We start from the raw sequence: 22554 nt of genomic DNA, 5'->3' as shown, positions 1-22554 counted from the left end.
GGGGAAAACGCATAATTTTGCCATCTGTTAATTTTGCGTGTCTTTAATCTGATTTTTTAATTAAGAGGCACGCATAAATCCCAATGACTGTACCAATTTTGCTCCTTGCTCGATGAATTGTGTAGCACTCATCCAGGAGGAGGAAATGCAAATACACGATCGATACTGTCGCTTCCTTTCGTATGTTATGGAAAAAAAAAGAGATTTCCTCTCGATGGGGGAAAAAAATGCAATTGAAGTACTGGCAAACGTACCAATTAAAAAAACTCACGAATAGAATTCTTAAAACTGTGGTACTGACTCATCGATACGCGGGAATCATCAGTTATTTTGCTATGTTTGCACAAACTATTCTGGTCAATGTGGAACTTCGTTAACATTTTCATTCCCACCACTTTCATGTTAACAATTGTTTTTACATTGCCTATAGTGTGATTCCTCAATTGCGTTTTGTGTTATCTCTTTCTGTTTAGATGTTCTGTTGCCCAATGATACTTCAGGTGAGGGGGCATTAAAGATTTTGGGCAAACTAAGTTAATCTCCTTAAGATTACTATTTTAATTGGCCAAACATTTATGTTAGAAGATGATGAAGAAGGAATGTTATAGGAATGTTTTTAACATGCACTTGCTGATACCATAAAATAACAATACAATTAACTATTCATTACTCCAACTACCACAAAGCCTAGGATTCTCATTGGAAGCTTAATACTCATATCACCTTCTGTTATTTGGCATGTTCTGCTTTTGGAAGAATTTTAAAATCCAACTATTTAAAAAAGTATCTGTCGGAAACCCTTCTTTCGAAGCGGCCAGGTAATAGGCATATTCCTACCTCGCAAAACAGCAAAAGTGCCATTCTGGTAAGTAAAGTGTAGGATCCTACAAACATCAATGGCAAAATGATCAGAATAAAAAACTTTTTCATTGTTGATAACTGAGAAATACATGTTGTTTGGAGCAACAAAAGCACTCTACTGTTCTTCTTCAAATAATGCCATTTACATAATCATATGAATACTGATGAGACATTTATTCAATTCCTCATTTTAAAATCAACACAGTGCAGCAAGGAAATGGGGGAGGCAATGGACTAGTGGTATTGTCACTGGACATTTAATCCAGAGACCCATATAATGTTCTGAGGACCTGGGTTTGAATCCTGCCATGGCAGATGGTGGAATTTGAATTCAATTTTCAAAAAAATCTGGAATTAAAAGTCTAATGGTCACCATGAATCCATTGTCGAATGTCAGAAGGATCCATCTGGTTCATTAATGCCTTTTTAGGGAAGAAAATTGCCATCCTTACCTGGTCTGGTTTACATGTGACAGCAATGTGGTTGACACTTAACTGGGCAATTAGGGATGGGCAATAATTGCTGGCTTAGCTCGTGCCACCCTCATCCAGTGACTGAATTTTTAAAAAAAAAGTCCAATTTCTAGTTCAATATTCATGTAATGTCAATCCTGCGGTTTCCCAATTCAAGGGGAGGTTAGCAGTGAGGATTTGGATTGGTCTTTGGTAACCGTGTGTAAGGCAGATATTACAGTTTAAAAGTTAAATTCACATCAGCATAGAGTTGAACAAATTTTAATAGGAAGTCACATTATATTAAAATACATTTTGTAATGTTTAGCCAGTATCCTTTCAGACACATAAATAGTTTTGCAGATGTATGAGCTGCTAGGAATTGAGTGATGTTGAAGGAGGTGAAAGTGGAGGAAAGAACATATAGCAGACAGCACTACAAGGTAGAGAACAGTCAACATGGTGATGAAAGTTTCTTAGATTTTCTATCCTGCTAGGCACAGGTACTAACCTTTGAACTATGCAGCAGAGTCGCAGCTGTGCAACCAAGTGTTGCCAGTGTCACCACTGATTGAAATTGTTGTATTAGTTAGTTCAAACTGTAATTTCTGCCTGCTTTTTTGTTGCAAGTTTTGGTTTTACTGCAGATTTTCTGTTGTTTTTGCTTTCAGATAGCAGCTGAATGTCATTTTGCCATTCATACCTCCTATAAACACATCTTTTGGTTTTGTTACTTATTTTTGCAAAGTCAACTCTTTTGCTGTTTTTCTTCCTTTGACTTGGTTAAAAATGATGAGATTTCTAACTTTTTCCATTTCTGATTAAAGATAGTCTTGAACTGTTAACCCTGTTTTGCTCCCTCAGCTTCTGCTTGATTCAATTAGTACTTCCAATTAATATTTTTATTGTAAATAGTTCCCTCTTCTTAAATGCAGTACCACCTTTCAATATCACTGTCATTCCCCTGAAGAAACAATCTCCATCTCCTCTTTCCCTGCAAACTACCAACCTCCAACAACACTATTCAAATGTCCTTTTCTCTACAAAGCCATTGAACACATTGACGCTACTGCGACTCATATCTATATTTGTATCAACTCTAATTGCATCTATTTGGATTACTGTGCCACAGCACTGAGGCAGCCTAACTAAAGTTGTGACCCTTTTTCTGACAATAGCCATGGTTTATTTTACCTCCTTGAACTCTCTTCAGCATTTGACATGGTTGATTACAGCATATTCCAACATAGCCACAGCATCTCTTCTAAATCTTCTTTTCCCATCCTTCCTGTGTAACCTATGAACTTTGCAAAGGAGTTTCACTTGATTTCACCCCTTCGTTGCCTACCTACAGGGCAGCACAGTGGGCTCAGTGGTTAGCACTATTGCCTCATAGCACCAGGGACCCAAGTTCAATTCCAGCCTTGACGGACTATCTGTGTAGAGTTTGCACACTCTCCCTGTGACCATGTGGGTTTCCTCCCTCAGTCGAATGAAGTGCAGATTAGGTGGATTGGCCATGCTAAATTGCCCATAAGTATTCAGGGATGTGCAAGTTAGGTGGATTAGCCCTGGGAAATGCAACGTAGGGGGACAGGTCTGGGTGGGATGCTCTTTGGAGAGTGGCCAACCGGTCCACACCAAATGGCCTGTTTCCACACTGTAGGGGTTCTTTTCTATTATAATTGCTTGGTTCGCAGTCTCAGAGTTAGCTTCCAGGTTTATGCTGATGATATCCAGCTTTATTTTTCCATTACCTTCCTTAAGTACTGTAGTTGCATGCCAAGTTATTTGACCTATTGAATCACAAATTAAACATTAGAAAGGTTAACATCGTTAATTGTCCCCGGCATCTCACAAACACTATCATCATTTTGTTTCACGTATAAGTTCTGTGTCACAGTTTAAGATTTTTACTGTAACAAATGACTAAAACCATTAACAAAATGCTATTTTTGTGGTCAATGTATACCCTAAACCATAGAAATATCCCTCTTTTAGAATCATAGCACACTCTCAATGAATTATTGTCTTTAAGTAAACAGGCTACAGTTGCTAAATTAAAACTGAAAGAACTGCAGCTGCTGGAAATCAGAAACAAAAGCAGATATTGCTGGAAAAGCTCAGCAGGTCTGGCAGAAATCAGAGTTAACATTTTGGGACCAGTGACCCTTCCTCAGGACAGTCTACAGTTGCTTCCTGCTTCCAATAGGTGAATGCCTTTCCTACTTTCGCAGAGTAGTCATTTCAGTTGACCATCTCCCGGTGCTTCCTGGAGTTTTCAGAGCATTTCTGAAATTCACAACCAGTAAGTCCTGACTAAATGGTTCTTCTCTTTTTTCCCCCCCCCCCCCCCGCCCCAGTGCCTAGACAAATTATCTGGCATCCTCAGCTGGCTGCAATTGTGTCTCTTTGACATGTGGTAATCTGCAAAGACAATCCAACCTCTTCTCTGGCTGACCACATAAAACTGAAGTTTGCCTGATACTCACTTAATTTGGAAGGAAGTCTACAAATTAATTTCAAACATGGCTTCCTCTGCACTGTTCCCCATTACAATATGAAACACTTTAGCTTTGTATCCAGATAAAAATACTTATTAGTCACTCTCAACCCTAACTCTTTCATTTTAGATGTAAGTGAACAGTTTACACCACAACTGTTTACAATTGATACTTTCAACACCATTCAAGAAATTTTGGACATTCAAAGCCTATCCATTATGAACTCAGCAATGCTGCAATTGTCTCTCATTGTGAATGTTTTACACCATTACCCCACTTATACACCTGACCTTGTGGTCAAATGGGCCGAAATGTAATTTTTATAATGGTAACAAAAACTGATTAACATATTTTAACCACATTGCCGAGTGTAACAAAGAAAATGCCTGTTCATGCTGTTCCTGCAAAAGACTAACCTTGGATTCTGTTGTTCATTATAAACCTTTCTTATCTTAAAGGAGAGGTAGACCAATTAAGGAACTTGCCATTCAAGCCTTATGCATTTAACTGAAGAGAATTGATAAGTTACAAGAAATCAAAGAATGCTTCCAACCTACAATTTGCATTTACAGCTACTAACTAGGAGCATATTCTGTGTGGAAATTATTTTCATCACTTTCCTTCCCATTGATCAATCAGAATGTTATCTAACCTTATTTAAAATTAAGGGCAAAATAGCTGCTCAAAATAGAGAAGCAACAAAAAAAAACCAAGATGCAAATTAATAATTTTTTTTGAAAAATAAATTACAGCCATTTTGCTAAGATTACAGGATACTGAAAATATCCAAGCAGAAATCTGTGTTGAGGTTTCACTGGAAACAATCAAAGCTGAGAAAGTTTTTCTTGAGGAAGTAAAAAAGTTGAGAAAAGCCACTAAACACTTACACAAGCAGATACCACTGAATAGTGATAAGGAACATGAAACTTGGCTTCTCCTTGTAGATCACACGTAGGCCAAACTGTTGTGCTTTGCTACCACCAGGATTAAAAGTAACTCACTTGTTATGGACCAGGGATGGATGCTGGGTACGTTATATGAAGAATCTCATTAGGTATTGGGTGAACCATCAGAGGACTAAGCTTGACACTTTTGACAATTTTTAGATGGACAATGGAACTGTTGATGGGAGTATAAAATAAAAGGCTGCATTTGTAATACCTGTTTTCAGCAGAATAGATATTGTGTTTTGTAATTTGAACGCAATGGACTGAACTGTGGAATAGGATGGCTAAGAATTTGACCGTAGTGTAGACCATTCTAACAAATAGCCTGGTTCCAAGAAAGCAAAAACAAATTTGCTGGTTGACAAATTGTGACAAGTGGGTACCACAGCGTTTGGTCCTTGGGCCTCAACTATTTGTAATCTACATCAATGACTTGGATGCAGGGATAGAATGTACGGTAGCCAAATGTACAGATGGCACTAAAATAGCTAGGAAAATAAGTTGCAACGAAGCAAGATGATATTTACAAATAGACATTATTAGATGAATAGGCCAAAATTTGGCAGATGGAGGTTAACATGGACAACTGTGAGGTATTCCATTTTTGGTCGTAAGCATAAAAAGGCAACTTATTAACTAAATGAAGAGAAACTTCAAAATGCGTTGTTATAGAAGGATTTGAGTTGTAGAAAGCTAGCATGCAGGTACAGCAGGTAATAAGAAGCGCAAATGGAATTTTGGTACTTATTGTTAAAGGAATGGAGTATAAAAGCAGGAAAGTGTTGTTGCAATTGTGATCTCACTAGTGCATTGTACATCTGGGGAACTACATACAGTTTTGGTCCTCTTGCTTGAGGAAGAAGGTTCACTAGATTAATTCCAGAGATATATCACTTATAAAGGAGAGATTGAACAATTTAGGTCTATATTCATGAGAGTTTTAGAAGGATAAGAGGCGATTTTGGACAGTAAGAAAAAACCCTCAATTACATGAGATAACAAAGTGTAGAGCTGGATGAACACAGCAGGCCAAGCCGCATCAGAGGAGCAGGAAGGCTGACGTTTCGGGCCTAGACCCTTCTTCAGAAAATTCAGAAAATTTTGGGTTATGTAGAAAAAATAACTTCATATACCAAAAAATTCTTGTACATAATACAGTATATGAATTATAGGAAAATAAAAAAAGTGCTTCTTTACATTGAAAGTGGCAGAGGTTTAAATTTTTTCTTTCCAATTATGGAAGCAAAAATTTTATTTCAGAAGAAAGAATATTTTAATATTTTGTATATCAAATGGAATGTATTCCAACATAAATCACAGCTTCTTCAAGGCTTTTTAATTGAAATAAGGAATAGAAATTTAGACCACCAAAATGAGGTTACAATGACTCTCTTTTTGGATTAGTACTTCTAAAATAAATGAATAATAGTACAGCAAAATAAAATCTACATTTTACAAATGTTCAGTAAAGTGTTTAGACATTACCCTCAATCCTTGTTCTGACCCCATGCTGGAAAGAAAGTGCCTTTTGCAGGAACCTGTTGCAACCAAACTTACTTGAACAGTTACAGATGTAAAATATATCTCCCCAAGATTTATCATTTACAAAATCAGCAAAACAAAGAAACACACCAGATAAAAGTGCACACTGCATTACTGGCTGCTTCCATCTGGTTCTGTGGTTCACAGACTGATGGGACGTGTTGCATAAAAAATTAAATTTCCAGTTTTTTCCCCAAACTCTCATTGTATACATCAGCATTGTTCTGTTGCAACCTTACAACACACAGGAAAGTCCATTGCTTCCTAGAACAGTTAATAACATTGCCCCACCAGCCACTTAGCAGGCAACCTAGAACCTTTCCTGGTAAAGAACCTTGCCATCATTTAACCATGTCATGTCAACGTTATTCTCATTTGAAGCTAGAATCTATACCACAGTTGGCTGGAATATATTAGCTTGCATGCTGACTTAATTAAGTCCACTGCTTACTTCACATAAGTCAAAAACTATTTCAAAAATACTCCCCCTTTCTTTCCAATTTTCTCCCTCCCCTGCCAAGAGGTTCATGCATGTTGTTTGACAGATTGTTTCATTTTATTAAGTGGCTATTATTCATGAAAGATCCATGGTGGGATGCTTTTGGAGAATAAACTCAATTTTATCCTCAGTCTGCATTGATAAACGTACATTTCAAAAAGGAGTGCTCTATGGAATCAGGTGTCAGCATCCTGGCTGGTTCTTCCTCACTAATCTGTGGGTGTGGTGGTTAAATTTATCGTTCATTTCATTGCCTCAGCTATGACTAGTTTACTGATCAAACCCAGCACCAACTCTTCTTTTGCCAGTCTGCACTACTCTTCGGCTAATTCAGTGAACTTCTTAATTTTCATTCAGAAAAAAGATAGAAGGCTTAGGGAGAGCTTTTCTAAAACTGTAACGACAGTTCATATATCCAATAAAATTATCAATGGGCAGAATAAATGCATGCACTAAAACATTCTACAAATACACAAAAAGAGCAGGCAATACAAATGCAGAGGAAGTATTACTGCAGTACTATAGTGGTTTACAAATAGAAACTGACTATAAGATATCACAATTATTGAGCATTGAGAGTTTGTAACTATTTTCAGGTGGCGTATTCCCAAGAAGTCTGAGATCCATTGAATCAGTTGAACTACAATTCAGCATCTCTGATAAAACAGGAAATTAAATGTTCAGTCTGAGATCTGAAGGAACTGTTTTATGTGATATCTTTTTGCCTTGGTGGCCTGTGAATGTTCCTAATCACACATTTGACCATCCATTCAATTCCATCATTTACACCTTGTCTGCAGGAAGACAGAAATTTGTTTTAGTATAGCAAAATCTGAAAACTATTGAATATTTATCAATGAAGAACTCAAGAAGCATGACAATAAAGTTGAGAAATGTCCATGTAATTAATTAAATTAAAAACCATTACCGGCTAATTCAAGCACATTCCTTTTGTGTTGGCAGAAGTGTTTCAAATACCTGACTATTTTTGGGCACAGGAAAATGGAGGAGAAAAATATACAGTGGACACTTATTTCATCATTAAATGCCAGATCAATTCAACGTCTGGTCAGTTCTTACTAGGACACTACAAAATTAATATACTATAGCAACTGAGAGGCAATATTAGCTTTTGCATTGGTTTGGGCCAAAATGTGATATGTAAATAACACTAATGCACAACTAACATGCATCCCATCTCAACCAGAATAAAATTAGGCCAAATACAAAGGACATACCAAATACAAAATACTCTCTCTTATCCCAACCGCTAGAGAATTACATGCTTCCCTCTTTCTCTAATTTCCCACCTGGTAATGTGTTACATGTTGTTCCATCCCCTTTGCCTTTACAAGTTTACAAACTAACTACACATGGAAGGCAATTTGATTTATATCAGTTCAAACATTCAAAAAGCCCTATTTGCAGTATCCAACTGTATCTTAAATAATTCCAGGGCTAATGTTTGAACTATTCTATCTAGAACTCTATTCTGTGCATTGATCACTCCATTATAAGAACTTTCTCATATCAGTGCCAAACTTATATTTTTGCATCTGTGAATCAATGTTCTCCTCTGCACAAATTTTGCAATTCAGTTCAAAGTAATTTGTTGGATTAATCTAGTGTGCACCATTTACTATTTATAAAGTTACAACACAAGGATGAAAAGAGAAACTATTTGGATTTTTTGTGGAATATCTATTAATTTTGTGATTTGCAGCTTTGGTTGAATCTAGTGCCAAGAGTTTACAGACTAAATGTGAAACCAAGCAGGATCTTTCCTCCATGTATGGAGGTTGACTGCTGTTTACTAGGTTATTTACAGATAGTAAATTTGCTCCTAATTTCAGTGTACTCCATGGGACCAACTAACCTGTTTGTCATCATTTGTTAAAACCACATTAGCTGCATTCAATCTACATGTTCAATCTACAGGGACTGAGTTATAGGGACAGGTTGGACAAGCTAGGACATTTTTCTTTACAGCATAGTAGACTGAGGGGAGGTCTTATAGAAGTGTATAAAGATCATGAGAGGCATGAATAGGGTGAACGCACTCAGTCTTTTTCCCAGCACTGGGGAACCGAGGACTAGAGGACATCAGTTAATGGTAAGAGGTGAAACAATACATGGGAGCCGGAGGGATAATGTTTTTTTTTTACACAAAGGGTGGTATGTGTATGGAATGAGCTGCCAACAGAAATGGTTGAGGCTGGTACATTAACAACATTTAAAAGGCATTTATAAGAATACACGAAGAGGACAAGTTTAGAAGTGCAGGGAAATGGGGTTAGCGTGAATGGACATTTTGGTCGGCATGGACCAGGTTGAGCCGAAGGGCCTGCCTCCATGCTGTGGGATCCTATGACTATGTACCTCCATAGTATTCACTGACTTAAGATGACTATATTCCCTCTCAAATACATCATCTCATGTCTCAAATAATAGGAGGAGATTTCAGGTTCTTCCTTTTATACAAGATTACTAACAAAGTTGATAGATGTTCTTTCCATACCCAGTTAAACAATAATGTGCTGCGTTCTCCCTCCCCGAACTCCTGCCTCCCCTAACCAACCTATCGAACAGAAAGCTGCTATGAATGAAGACAATCATTACTCACCCAGTAAGCGCTGAGCATGGCTGGACCAAACAGTCTCTCTTTCCTATTTTTGGAGCACAATCACTAAAAGCTGTTTTAATCTCTCCCACCGAAAGGCAGGTCTATCAGTTATAAGAAAAGAATGAAGTATTAACGCTGGGGTTAATGGTCCAAACAACCATAAAAGTGGAAAAAAAAGAGACCGTGCCAAATCACAGAAAGAAATCAATGCATTATCAACGCCAATTCTTTCAATTCCACACTGACAAAATAAACAGAAGTTTTATTCATAATATATAAAACATTACTTTTTGGAAACATGCTAGAGAAGAAATAATTTTCATTAAGAATGTTAACAACAGACTGGGTTTATAAAGGTTTTTTTTAAAGTTAGACTCATCACAAGATTACTGCAGCTCAATTTTGATATAGTTATTTAAACATTTGTTCATTTTGTCGAGAAACCAATGTTAGTGGGAAAGACCACACCATTTTATTCAAACACAAACATTCTGTACAATTTAGTCAAATAGACAGGGAGGTCTGATGGCATGTATTGGCTTGTGAACCCATACTCTTCCATTCCCCTCTAAAGAGGAATGAAAGCTCTTTGTTGCAGGTTGATGCACTATAGAGATGAGTGTTCACAACAGCAATTCTTAATTACAATAAAGATCTATATTAATTGTATGTTCCAAGGCAAATCACAGGAGCATTATTAAATGAAGTATGACATGGAGTCATGTAAGGAGTGTTATGATCCAGCTGATGTTGATCCTGGACAAGACAAGTCCCAGACTGAAATCTGGTTTGACAGATCATATTTTGTATTTTTTCTGTTTTAATGAGGTGGTCTCTCACTGAAACATAAGTATTTGCAATGTGGAAAATTTGATTTTAATAATTAAGCATAGGACGATAAAACAAACAAGACCAAACAAGACTCTCGACACAAATGCAAAGGTTTCTAAATACATGGCAATACATACCACCATAACAATCTCCTTTACAGATCCCAAGTACAGGAAAGAGGTTGGTTAGTTCAGTTGGCTGGATGGAAACGTACAGTGATGCCAACAGCGTGGGTTCAATTCCCATGCTGGTTGAAGTTATCATGAAGGAGTCTCCTTCTCCACTTCTCCCCTTGCCTGAGGCATGGTGACCCTCAACTTAAAACCACCACAAACTGAATCTCTAGAATAAGAAAGCAACTCTATGGTCTAATAAGACTTTACCTTTTGCCCAAAAATCAGCCCTGTACAGTACTCAAAACCAGAAAACAAAAGCTCGTTTTTTAATTCCTTCTGCTTAATTTAACTGTGACTCCAACTCCCATTCTGGAAAATCAAAGTTTTTCCCTGGAGCTGTTGTACACAGGAGTTTAAATGTTCTCAGCTTCAAATAACCACTTCAGGGTTTTAAGTAAACACCTCCACTAAACTTCTTAGTCAAAGGTAATCAATTTTTCTATCTTCTCCCTTTCTCAGATATGATGTTTTAATGCTTTTATATCTATCTTCATTCAAGACTTATGTAGAACTCCCCCAATTTAGAAAAAGAAACCTTTATTCTCAAACTATGATGTTGCCCTTAAGCTTAAAAAAACTCGTCCTTCTAAAATGGAGTTTGTTTATCCCGTTCGATTATAAAACTCCCCCAATAAAAACCCATTAGACCTTAAGTTAACTGTCTTGAGTAGTTTTAAAAGAAATCAGCATGGCTACAGAAATACCCAAAGTTAATAAATAAACTCTTCAGACTCGCAGAAAAACCTATAAGTCATAAATTCAAAATTCAAAAATCTACACTTGAATAATATTAAAATATACAACCTACATGCAGGAGATATGCACCCAAAGGAGGCAATTTTCAAGGAATGTCTTACAAGAACAAAGTGAGGCAAAGAGGTGGAGAAGTGTAGGAGGATATGTCAGACTTGAGGGCCTAATGAACTGAAGGCACAGTCAACAATGATTAAGTGATTAAAATCAATGTTGAACAAAAAGCCAGAATTACAGGTCTGCAGGTGAGAGTTCAGACAGATAGCAACATTTTGGATGACATCAAGTCTACAGAGAGTAAATATGAGAAACCAGTCTGGAACTTATTCGAAGAGTCAGGTTCACAGCTAACAAAAGCAAGAGCAGGAGATTCTGCAGATGAGATGAGAAGGGGTAAAGGGATGATGTTACAGAAGGTAGGAATAAATGATCTTAGTGATTTCATTATAGAGATCAGAAGTTCATCTGATGAAGCAAAGATTGAAAATAATGCCTTTCCAATATTTAACAAGGTTTAGTAATATTTAATTAAGAGTCTGTGTTCCATTAGCTGATGTTACTTAGGGCAACATTTATGCATTACAGTTGGCACTGATGGCTACAGTCTAAAGAGAAGAAAAATAAAACTGTGCCAGTGTTTCTGTTTCTGATAATTATCCAACGATATCTATTGGCTAGTAATGTGCAAACAGAAGACAAAACAGGCTTTTCTGTCCCTAATGATTTAAGGTTAAAAAGTAAAGTTACCAAGTCCAAGACAACCATTTAGGGCTGCTCTCAGACAGAGATGACCGGTGGTGATTTAAATGGAACAAGGGGAGAGGTTGAGGAGAATCCTTCGTAACCTCACCTTTTTGCAGGAATTGAACCTATGCTGTTGGCAACACTGCATTTCTCACCAGCAGTCCAGCTAACCAACCCCACAAAGATTTAACAGCCCATTGAGTTTTTGTCAAGGTCACAGTTGAAGAATGGATACTTGAGTCTTAGAGCTTTAGTGCCCTTGGAGCAGTACTTCAGCAAAACTAAGAACATTGATGAAACAAAAGCTGTCATTTTTCATTTGGTTTCCAATTAAGCTAGCTTCCTTCCATGAAGTAGTTTGTTTCACATGAATAGGTAATGAAAGTCTTGGTGTCTTGCTAACTGTAACTTTAGGACAGAATGACTGTCTGGGATATGCAGCTTGGGAATTTCAATTGATGTGTACTGTGACTATTCTAAGGTTAAAGTGCTGTGCTAATATGAAGTTATATCCATGGTTATAAAGAAAAAGTGCTATTTGCTTCGGCTCTTCTAGATCGAATTTTGATCTCTTTGGGAATCAGGGAATATATGAAGTTGGCAGGAAAATGGAGTAAGGTGGAAGAACAGGCCCAAAGTGCCATTTGGTCTACTCCAAGTCTTTTTTACTTACATTCCTCAAAATTCACTGGGAAGATGGGTCAGCTACATTGCATATTTTAAGATAAGCTTTCTCAATAAGAAAATTTAATTGCATAAAAGACAAAAAAAAAGGGATGAACATGACAAAACCAAAACAAAAAAAAAAAATACCTCTATATCCTGTTTGTTAGCCAATACCAACAATGGAACTCCTTCAAGCACTTCAGTGGTGATCATTTTTTCTGAGGAGATAAATGGTTTAGGAATCTAATTAAACACATCAGGCACATTGACATTTTCTTAAGAATGAACTGGTATTTATATCAAACCTCAACATGAACTAAAGACATTTCAAATATTTCAAATCATTACTGAAACAATAAGAAAAAAGGGATGACAAACCTCCAAAGGAAGGAATTCCTATATATGTGCAGCATCTCCGTAAGTCAGCAGGACCCCAGTGGACTGGATGGTACAACATATTACCAGGTAAAACTATCAATTCAAGCATCTCAGCTAGAATTCAACCAATAATGACAGGATGGGAAAAAATTCCCTTGATTTGTTGCAAAGATTCGACAAGATTTATGATAATTAGCAGCTTTGCAAGAAAATCCATTTGACCCACATGCTGCGATTATGGCAGTTTGAGGATTAGAATCAGGTTGATTGTCACATGTACTCCCACGAGTGCAGTGAAAAGTTTACAAAATTGCCACTTACGGCACCATCTTAGGTACGAAAATAAATTATAAAAATAAGGAAATAAAAAGTTCAGCATTACAGTCCTTCAAGCAGATCGCGCCAGATTTCTATTGGCCTCAATCTGGTCCATGCTTCTGTTAATCTGCATGCTTGGTACTGACACAGTTCAAAAAAGGGATAGTAGGAACTGCAGATGCTGGGGAATCTGAGATAACAAGGTGTACAGCTGGATGAACACAGCAGGCCAAGCAGCATCAGAGGAGCAGGAAAGCTGACGTTTCGGGCCTAGACCCTTCTTCTATTCACTCTCAAGCACTGAGAAGCACACAAGAGTATCCTAACCCAAAAATCAAGTCAAAATCCCAAATGAGTGACTTTCAAAGAACACTACATATTGCACTAATTTTCAATATGTGCAGAATGTCTACAAACATGTACATCATTTGTAATGAAATAATATAGATGTTCTCTTTGCATAATACATACCAAAAGCTATTTTTGACTCAGACAATCTCTCTTCATCAGTGGAATCAATAACATATATTACCCCATGGGATTCTGCATAATACTAAAATGAAAAGAAGAGAAAAGTTCATAAACTGTTAAGTGACAGCATACAAATAGAACATAATTGGCTTTGCAGTCTCTGATGAATTTTTTGTCAACAATACTGCAGTATAAAACAAACATTGTTCAAAGTATAATACTTTACCAAGGGCACAGCTTTAGAATGCTTCTATAAATCAAAGTCAGTTTTAGATTACTGACTATTTTCAAGTGTTAGTCATATTTTCAGGCTTAATTGCTGCATGGAAAATGCCATGCTTGTATATGAATCAATGCATTTAATCAGTAATAAATTGTTTTAACCATGTATTTAATGACCTAGTTAATTTTAATCAGTTGTTTAAATAATCCAAGTAGCATGGAATTTTGGCACATGAGATACTCATTCTAATTAAGTCAGACTAAATTAATGGACTGATTCCAGTCCAATTCTCAAATTAGAATGGTGACATGGATGTGTTTGACTGGCACAGACTTGTTGGACCAATTGGACACACTCTGCCCTATGTTAGGAACATTGGGTGTTTTTAGATAAGAAAGAAACAGGATCATGAAACTCGCAGGATCAATAGCGAGCAAAATGAATAGGTAAGTCAGTCAGATTCTGACAAAAGAAAACTGACAGACAGATCTGACATAAACTGACTTCCACTTATACTTCAGAAGGAGTTGAAGTATAGAGTTATGAATCCAGTGTGTACTGCTCAATCCCAAACCAGGCTTCCTTTTTCCATTTGGTCATTAAGGCTACCTCCTCCCACCTTCACAACATTGCTTAATGCCTTAATTCTCTCACTTCCCCAACAACTACCGAGAGCTTAATCCATACAACCCTCAGATACTCTAGAATGTCCAAATGCAGAAGGACCTGGATAGTATCCAGTCTTCGGTTACAAGTGGCAAGCAACATTCATGCCACACATGTGATAGGCAATTGCCATATCCAACACAGAAGAATCTAACCATTGATGACATGGCAATTGACATTTAATTGCATGGTCATTCAATCCCCCACTAATCAATATCCTGGGCATACACTGACCAGAAACTGAACTGGACAAACCGTATAAATATTTTAGCTACAAGAACAGGCCAGAGGCTAGGAATCCTGCAGCACGTAAGTCACTTTCTGCTTCCCCAAAGCCTCTTTACCATCTACGAAACACAAGTCAGGAGTGTAATGGAATACTCACCACTTGCCTAGATGAGTATAGCACCAACACTCGAAGTTTGGGACCATTCAGAACATAACAGCCTGCTCAATTTACACCACATCCACAAACATTTGAATCTCTTATAGCCACCATTGCACATCAGCTGCAGTGTTTAATCTGGAAGATGCACTACAAAAATTCACCAAAGTTCTTTTGACAGCATCTTCCAAACCCATAAGCACTTCCATTCAGAAGGACAAGGGCAGCAGATAATTGGGAATATCACTAACTGCAAGATCCCCTCCAAGCTACTCATCTTCGTGAATTGGACATATATCAAAATCCCGAAATGTCGCCGCATCAAAATACTGAAACTCTGTCCCTAACAGTATTGTTGAACTAGTTACACCAAGTGGGAGCAGTTGATGTAGCAGTTCAAGAAGGCAGCTCACCATCACCTTTTCAAGGGTAATTAGTGATGGGCAATAAATCCTAGTTCTGCCAGTGATATCACATCCCGTGAATTAATTAAAACTAAAACTCCACTATGAATTGGAATTATATCACCATTCCTTTTAGAAGAATTACAGATGAATAATAAATGCAGTAAAACATTGGTCACATATATCCAGTGAAAGAAAAAACAAATACATAAATTCTTTCTGAACGAGGTGCTCCGGTTCCACGCTCCCTGATCCTAGCAAAACCCAACATTTCATAGAAACATGCAGTGCATAAGAGGCCCTGTAGCTCATCGAGTCTGCACAAGACATGAGAAATAATCCCATTTACCAGCACTTGGCACATAGCCTGGAACGTTATGATGAGTCAAGAGCTCATCCAGTAATTTTTTAAAGGTTGCAAAGCAAATTTCAATTATCCTTTATTATAACCCACTTAGGAAAGTATATTGATTCTCAAGTTCCACTATGCCCTGGTTCACCACAAAAGTTAATAATTAAATTAAAATACGCAAAGTCCTAAATTTACCTGTCTGATGGAATGAGGTCAACAGAAATCATTGCCAACTTTCCTGTACTTAACAAGAACTGTTGTTTATTACAAATAAAGTTCTAGCTACAGGTAAAACAAAATTATGAACTATCAACATATAACCCTACTGGAATGTTAAGCCCATTTTGAAACCTTTACAACTAAACAGAGGAACAAAGAAACATTGGTGTTGTGTGGAAGGTTAAAAAAAAACACTGGAGAAAGGCAGTTCAGTAGCACCAGCCCAAACGACTGATGCTCAGATGTTGCTCATGTTTCCCAAAACCTGAGGTTCTCCAATCACCTTCTCCAAATTCCTTAACTTCTTCACAGGGTACACAGGCTGACTGGTACACTAATTGTAAAGTCTCTTAGTAACTAGTTAAAGAGAACAGCTTTTGGCAATTGGTGGGAGAAAATAACTGGTTTCTCAGGCTTAATTTACCTGTACTGCATACAGCCATAGAACCCACCCGTTCAGCAGTCTCGAGGCTTCTTCCATTATCATAAACACTTAAAGCATTTCACTTAGCTGGAGCTAACCAGAGATGTTGTCAGACAAATGACTTCCAGCATCCACAATTGGTCACAATTGTTTAACCTAATCAACAAGCTGTTGTTGGACAAATCTCACTCTGCATCCCCACCCCATTACCATGGTGTTGTATCTCACAATGAGTTCCAGTGATGCTTTAAGTTGTGCAGCAATTCCTTCCACAGTCGTTGGTTTTAAAAAACAGTCCTTATCCCATTTCAGTCCATAATCCAGAATAATGAAAAATAAAAAGATGCAGCCTTTGCACCTTATTCTTGCTCGGTTCTTAATTCTCCACTGATCGATGAACTAATTGTGGGATCTTCACCTTATCATCAATGATATATACACAAGATACCCCATCAATTCCAGCCAGCTTTATTTCCACATTATCAGAAGAGCAAACAACTGGTCTATTCTTTGCTCTCCATTTTCTTCACCCCAGGGCTGTTCTTTTAATCACGCTGCCCTTTGCCTTTGAAATGAATGCAGCTTTGCCTACTCCTTCCTTACTACTTGAAAACTTAAAGACTTTTCTTTAACATTAACCATCTCATCTGCAGTCAATTTTGTTCTTTCATCCTGCTTTGTTCATTTTTTTTCCTCCTTTCTGTAGAGATCTGTGATAATCATGTGGGTTGGTATACAATGTCTGCTTGCTGTTGAGTTTGTTCCAAGATGGCACAGTTCTCAAAAGGAGATTGGAACAAATTAAATCATTTGGACTAAATTTAGATATTCCAATCAATAAATTAGATCTGTATATCTGTCCTACAAGCCTCATTCATTTATGGCATCTGCAGCAATTGGCCCATCACAGTAGGATGAAATTCTTCCCATGGAGTTCAGGCAATGCTATGTGCCTGTGAACTGATGGGAAGGATGAACAGGTAGTAGACCTATTAACATTAATCATGATAGATTAATAGTTTAAATCAGTTAACCTCTAGCAGTATCACTAAACAGATTTGCGTATTCATCAACCTCCACAAGAGAAAGCAGACCACAGAGTCCCTGGAAAATAAAAACCTTAATGTGAAGAGAATTCAAGGGAACAATTCCACTAATCAGAAAAACAGTAGCAACACAATGTTAAAGAAAGCAAGCACTGGGGTTCACTCCTAAAAGGATCACATTAAAAACCAAAGAAGTTACATTAAACTTACACACAACCAGGGTTAAACCACACTGTACGTGGTATGTTCTGGCCTCCATTAATAAAGAATGCAGAGGCACTGGAGGAAGTACAAAAAATGATTTACACGAATACGAAAACTGAGCAATTACATAATCAGTAAAGATTGAACAAACTGGTCTCTTTATTCTATAAATTAGGAGACTGAAGGGTCACCAGATATAAGTCTTCAAACATGATTCAAAGTTGATAGCGTAGACAAGATCATTCCATGTGAGAGTTCCAAACTTTTTGGGATAGAAATGCAAAATTGTCATGATCTAATAGAAAGGAGTTGCCCAGATAATAAAGAGATGAGGAGGATTTTTTCTCCTCTCAGAAGGTGGTGAATCTGTGGAATTATTTACCACAGAAGCCTGTCGAGGCCGGGCCATTAAATATATTCAAAGTGGAGATAGACAAATTTCTAATCATTAAGGAAATCAAGGATTATCAGATCAGCTGAATAGCAGAGATGACTCAACGAGCCAAATGGGCTCCTTCTGCTTATACATCATATAGTCTTATGTACCAATGTACCTCCTGGTTTGCTGTAGTCATGTGATCTTTATCACGAGGCACTGACTAGGAGAATGAATCTTGCAGCCAGTTTCAATGAAGACAGTACAGGATTGAACATGTAACAGTTCATAGATGAAAGAAAGTCAGTAATAAGTGCAAAAAGGCATTCCACACAAAACTCTTCAACTAGAGAGTGGTTAGATCATGAAACTCACTACCACAAGTGGATGGATGAATGTTAAGCTCCGAGGAAGGGTCACCGGACCCGAAACGTTAACCTTGTTTTTTCCCCTCACAGATGCTGCCAGACCCGCTGAGCTCTTCCAGCTACTTTTTGTTCCTGATTTACAGCATCCACAGTTCTTTTGGTTTTTTTTAAAGTTAGCATGCTGCTGTTGGGGTTGATTGGTCTTATCTATACTACACAATCTGCATAATTCATTTGGATTAAGCAAGCATTGAAGTATATATGAACAGCAGTGGTTTTTTTTCCCTCGTGAGCCTATTCCACCGCAATTCAAATAAATAATGGCTGATCTATGATCTAAATCCAGAACGTCTTTCCTCATATCTCTTAATACCATTGTGTTCCCCATCCATTCATATTCTCCTTTCCATTACCTTCTATCCTTTGACCACCCTTTCAGTACTTAAAAGTGTTCCCTTTGAACTGCCCAATGAATTTCTATATTTTGGTCCACTATCACTGGCTCACCTTTGATCGTCCATATCTTCCCTCCTATTCCTCTTCTCAAGGACAAGTGACGAAAAGTCAAGAGTCTACTCATCACTGTATCTTTCCTTTCCTCCCTTCTTCTCTATTTCCTCATCAGTTTCTCTCAAAAGGAGGCTTGGATTTATTTCAAAATTCAATTTAAATTTTGGTCAGAGTGCACGCAAAGTGATTTATTTGCAAAATAAACAAAGGGTGTCGCATTTCGTGATACCGCCAATGAAATAGTACAACAATGCATGAAAACATACTCTATCACTGAATGTAACTTATCACTCATTGATTTCCTGCAGTGACACAATGATTCCTGTGTTGAAAACTCGCAACTGCATGTAAACTGAACCAGGCTTGTTATGGACCAGACCAAACCACCTCAAAATATTTTTTAAACATGGCCTAGACTCCAACTGTTTCTTATTTTTAAAGACAAGCATAAGGTGTTATGCTTTGGATGCAATTTGATTGGTAAAACTGCCAGACTTGAAGTAAAGCACATTTCATTCTTACTCCACCAGTTAAAACGTAAACAAAAGAAAGAAGAATTGGAATAACTCAACTCTATTGGAAAGTTTAAGAGAATAATAGATTATTTAACTATTAAACAGCAACTGTTCCAATATAGTAACACAACATAAACACACCCTTGGTAAAGATAAATTCAGTAAAATAGATTGTTTCACATGCAACTCTAGCAGAAAGAGAACCCAAGCTTTTAGCTGTAACAAAGAGAAGAATAACAGCTTCCACATCCAGCTCCAAGGCCTCAGCAGCTATTGAAAGTTAAGCTAAAATCCTGGTTCTGTGGGAGCTTGACTATACATTTTCATGCTGCTTCTATTGTTCCAACTTAAAAAAAAAACTCAAAGCCTCACAAGCTATTTACTTTCTTGGCTTGGAACATTCCATTCATCACCACTGTCTCAACCTCTCTTCATAAAAAATAACAGGACAAAATACACCTCTTAAAGCCATAGTACTGCCACAGGATTGTGAGTAAACTCTCAAATGATAGCAAGTGGATGTTATGCTATGCTGGGTGACAACCTACAGTGTCCCATTAGTCCTGCAATACTACATACCAGGGAATATCTTTGGAATCTTGAGCTCGCTTACCATTTTTAATAGCCAGATAGCTATACTGGATAAACTGTTACTTTTTTCTCATATTTAATTTGGCCTGTGACTTCTGTCTTTGATTATTGTTACAGTATGTCCTCCTGAGCATCATTTGTCCTTCCTACTTACAATGTTGTTTCTTCTTCAAAAAAAAAACTGTTTGTATGGAAATTAGTTGGTGAATTAGTGATCTACTGCCACTGTAGATCCCAGCTCTATATTTCTCATTCTGTTGACTGGGGTGCCTGATGTGGTCCTTTATGTTCAACCTGCTGACTGTTACAGTCCTAATTCAGAGTTGTTCATATTGTAATGAGAATACTTGTATTTAGCTGATTGGAAGAAAATGGGGCCAATGGATTCCAACAGTGGGTTGCAGGACCCTCGAAACACAGGATTACAATTTTCAGGATGGACACTTAAAATCAATCAATTTGTATTAAGTACATTTTCACCATCCGGTTATGTGATGTTGGTTGTGTTCAGTGGGAGGTTTTACATGAGGTGTTATTTTTGTAGCATTTCCAGGGTGATTTGTTATTAGAGACTTTTTAATAGCCCGGATAACTGAGTAACTTCAATCACCATTTTTCTTGAAGACAATTTCACAATCACAATTTAGGCCCATGTATTATAAGTCTAAAACCGTAAACACTGGGCTACCTTACTTCTTACTAAAGCAAGATCTTCAGTGTACATTCCTATTCTCTTTTTCATTTTTCCCATGAGAACATGTATATCTGAGGCTATCAGGCAAGATAATTAAAGACTCTTATTTTAGTTAACATAAAGGCACTCATTCATTCCTCCTCTCTGGCCACTGTTCACCAACCTTCTTCCTATTGTCAAGGTTTGATTGGCATCTTTTAAAAAAAAGGACAATTATAAAGGATTGTGCTGCTAAGCTGCACCCCTCACACCAAACATATACATACTTCACACTTTTTTTTGCTTCTAATTGTCACAGCATACCTCTAAGCTGGACAGCCCATCAGCAGTTCAGCTTCAATTAGTGGTTTAAAAATTAACTGCTCTGTAGAAAAAGAATCTAACAACTAATCTAGTTTTTTTATATATAAACTTGTTGGCTCCCAATCTTCTCCAGTGTACTCAGGTGAATTAATTGGCCCACACAAACACAATCTTGGCCTTTCAGGATCTTGCAACCCTTGACCAAATAACTCGGGAGATCTACACTTTACTGAAGTATGAAATCCAGATTGTTGCGCCTATCTGGGTAACCAAGATACTGGAAATTAGAAATTGATAACATATGGTCACAAAATGCAAGAGCAGGAACAGACCATTAGGCTCTTTAAGCTCATTCTTCTATTTAAATGACAGCATGGCTGATCTTCTACTTCAAAACCATTTTCTAGCACAATCTCCATATCCCTTGATGTTTTACCACGTTGAAATCAATTAATTAAACTCAGTCTTGTACATACTCAATGGCTGAGTTTCCATCTCCCTCTGGGGAAAAGAATTCCAAAGATTCACCATCTTCTGAGTCAAGAAATCCCTCCTCATCTCAGTCTTAAACACCAGTCCCTTGTTCTAAGGCTATGTCCCCTGGTTCTAGACCCTTGGTCAGGGGAAACCTTCTTTCTTCATTTACGCTATCAGCTCTTATTCTTCTAAATTCTGGAAAATGTTATCCCAGTCTATTTAAAATAGAATCCCAGAAATTAGTTTGATTGAATCTGTGCAAACCCTATTTTAGTCACTGATCAGATTAAAATTTAGGCATTAAAGGTGAAAATGTCTTCTGCACTGGAGATTCCTGCATAGAGGCCTCCTGTTAGAAACCTGTCCAGGAATCCACAAATCCATTATTGAAAAGAATTCATATGGAAACTATAGCCTCTTTTGCAGCATTAAGTGGGGGGCAGTGTTCTGTGATTTAAATGTCAAGCAGCACAGCCAGTCATTTTGACAGCTGCTGTGAAAAGGTAAGTATGTAAGTTAGGTACCAGTTAGTTAAGTGGTTAGAGTGCAAGGTGGGTAGGATGCCAGTGTGGAATCCTTGTATGTTGAGACTGTCTAATTTAGGCTGAGCAGAAATTAGTTAAAATAATACATGACTAGGAGCACGAAGTAGGGAAACTTTAGCTTTATGAAATAGTACATATTGCTGTAACTGCAAACTGCCTTTCCCTAGCCTGAGAAGTCACGTAGGACAGATAACAAAATCTCTTTGCCTTGAAGTCTGGGCCTTTGGTGCGTGCTTTAATCTAGTCTCTTCGATAATCTGGCACAGCCAGATATATATGTATATGTATATATGGGATCCGAACAAATTGATAAAAAGGGAAGTGAGAAAGGGATTCGAGTTTCTCCAGCCGGTGACCCATGGTGAGCCACCCTAATCCGATCTCGGGGAGGCCAGAAAGACGGGACAGGCAAGACCACGTGTGGAAGACAGAAACTCGTTACGAAATCCTCAAGTTATTATTCGTGAACTATTGAGATTAAAGGAAG

At 37.5% G+C, this 22554-nt stretch overlaps 1 protein-coding gene across 1 annotated transcript in view; it reads right to left on the bottom strand.

Annotated features, from left to right (window-relative positions):
* Positions 1-6085: 6085 nt before the first annotated feature.
* arfrp1 (ADP-ribosylation factor related protein 1) overlaps positions 6086-22554 on the bottom strand; it is a 39378-nt gene continuing 22909 nt past the window's right edge. The window contains exons 5-8 of the mRNA XM_048608428.1: positions 13766-13847; positions 12746-12816; positions 9429-9529; positions 6086-7599 (exon numbers count right to left, since the gene is read on the bottom strand). Coding sequence (XP_048464385.1) covers positions 7512-7599; positions 9429-9529; positions 12746-12816; positions 13766-13847 — 342 coding nt within the window. The 3' untranslated portion in view covers positions 6086-7511. The remainder of the gene's footprint in view (positions 7600-9428; positions 9530-12745; positions 12817-13765; positions 13848-22554) is intronic.

This window comes from Rhincodon typus, chromosome 19 (genome assembly GCF_021869965.1).
Source record: "Rhincodon typus isolate 14 chromosome 19, sRhiTyp1.1, whole genome shotgun sequence".
Taxonomy (NCBI): Eukaryota; Metazoa; Chordata; class Chondrichthyes; order Orectolobiformes; family Rhincodontidae; genus Rhincodon; species Rhincodon typus.
Note: the sequence above shows the minus strand (reverse complement) of the source record. Positions and strands in the feature narration are given on the sequence as shown.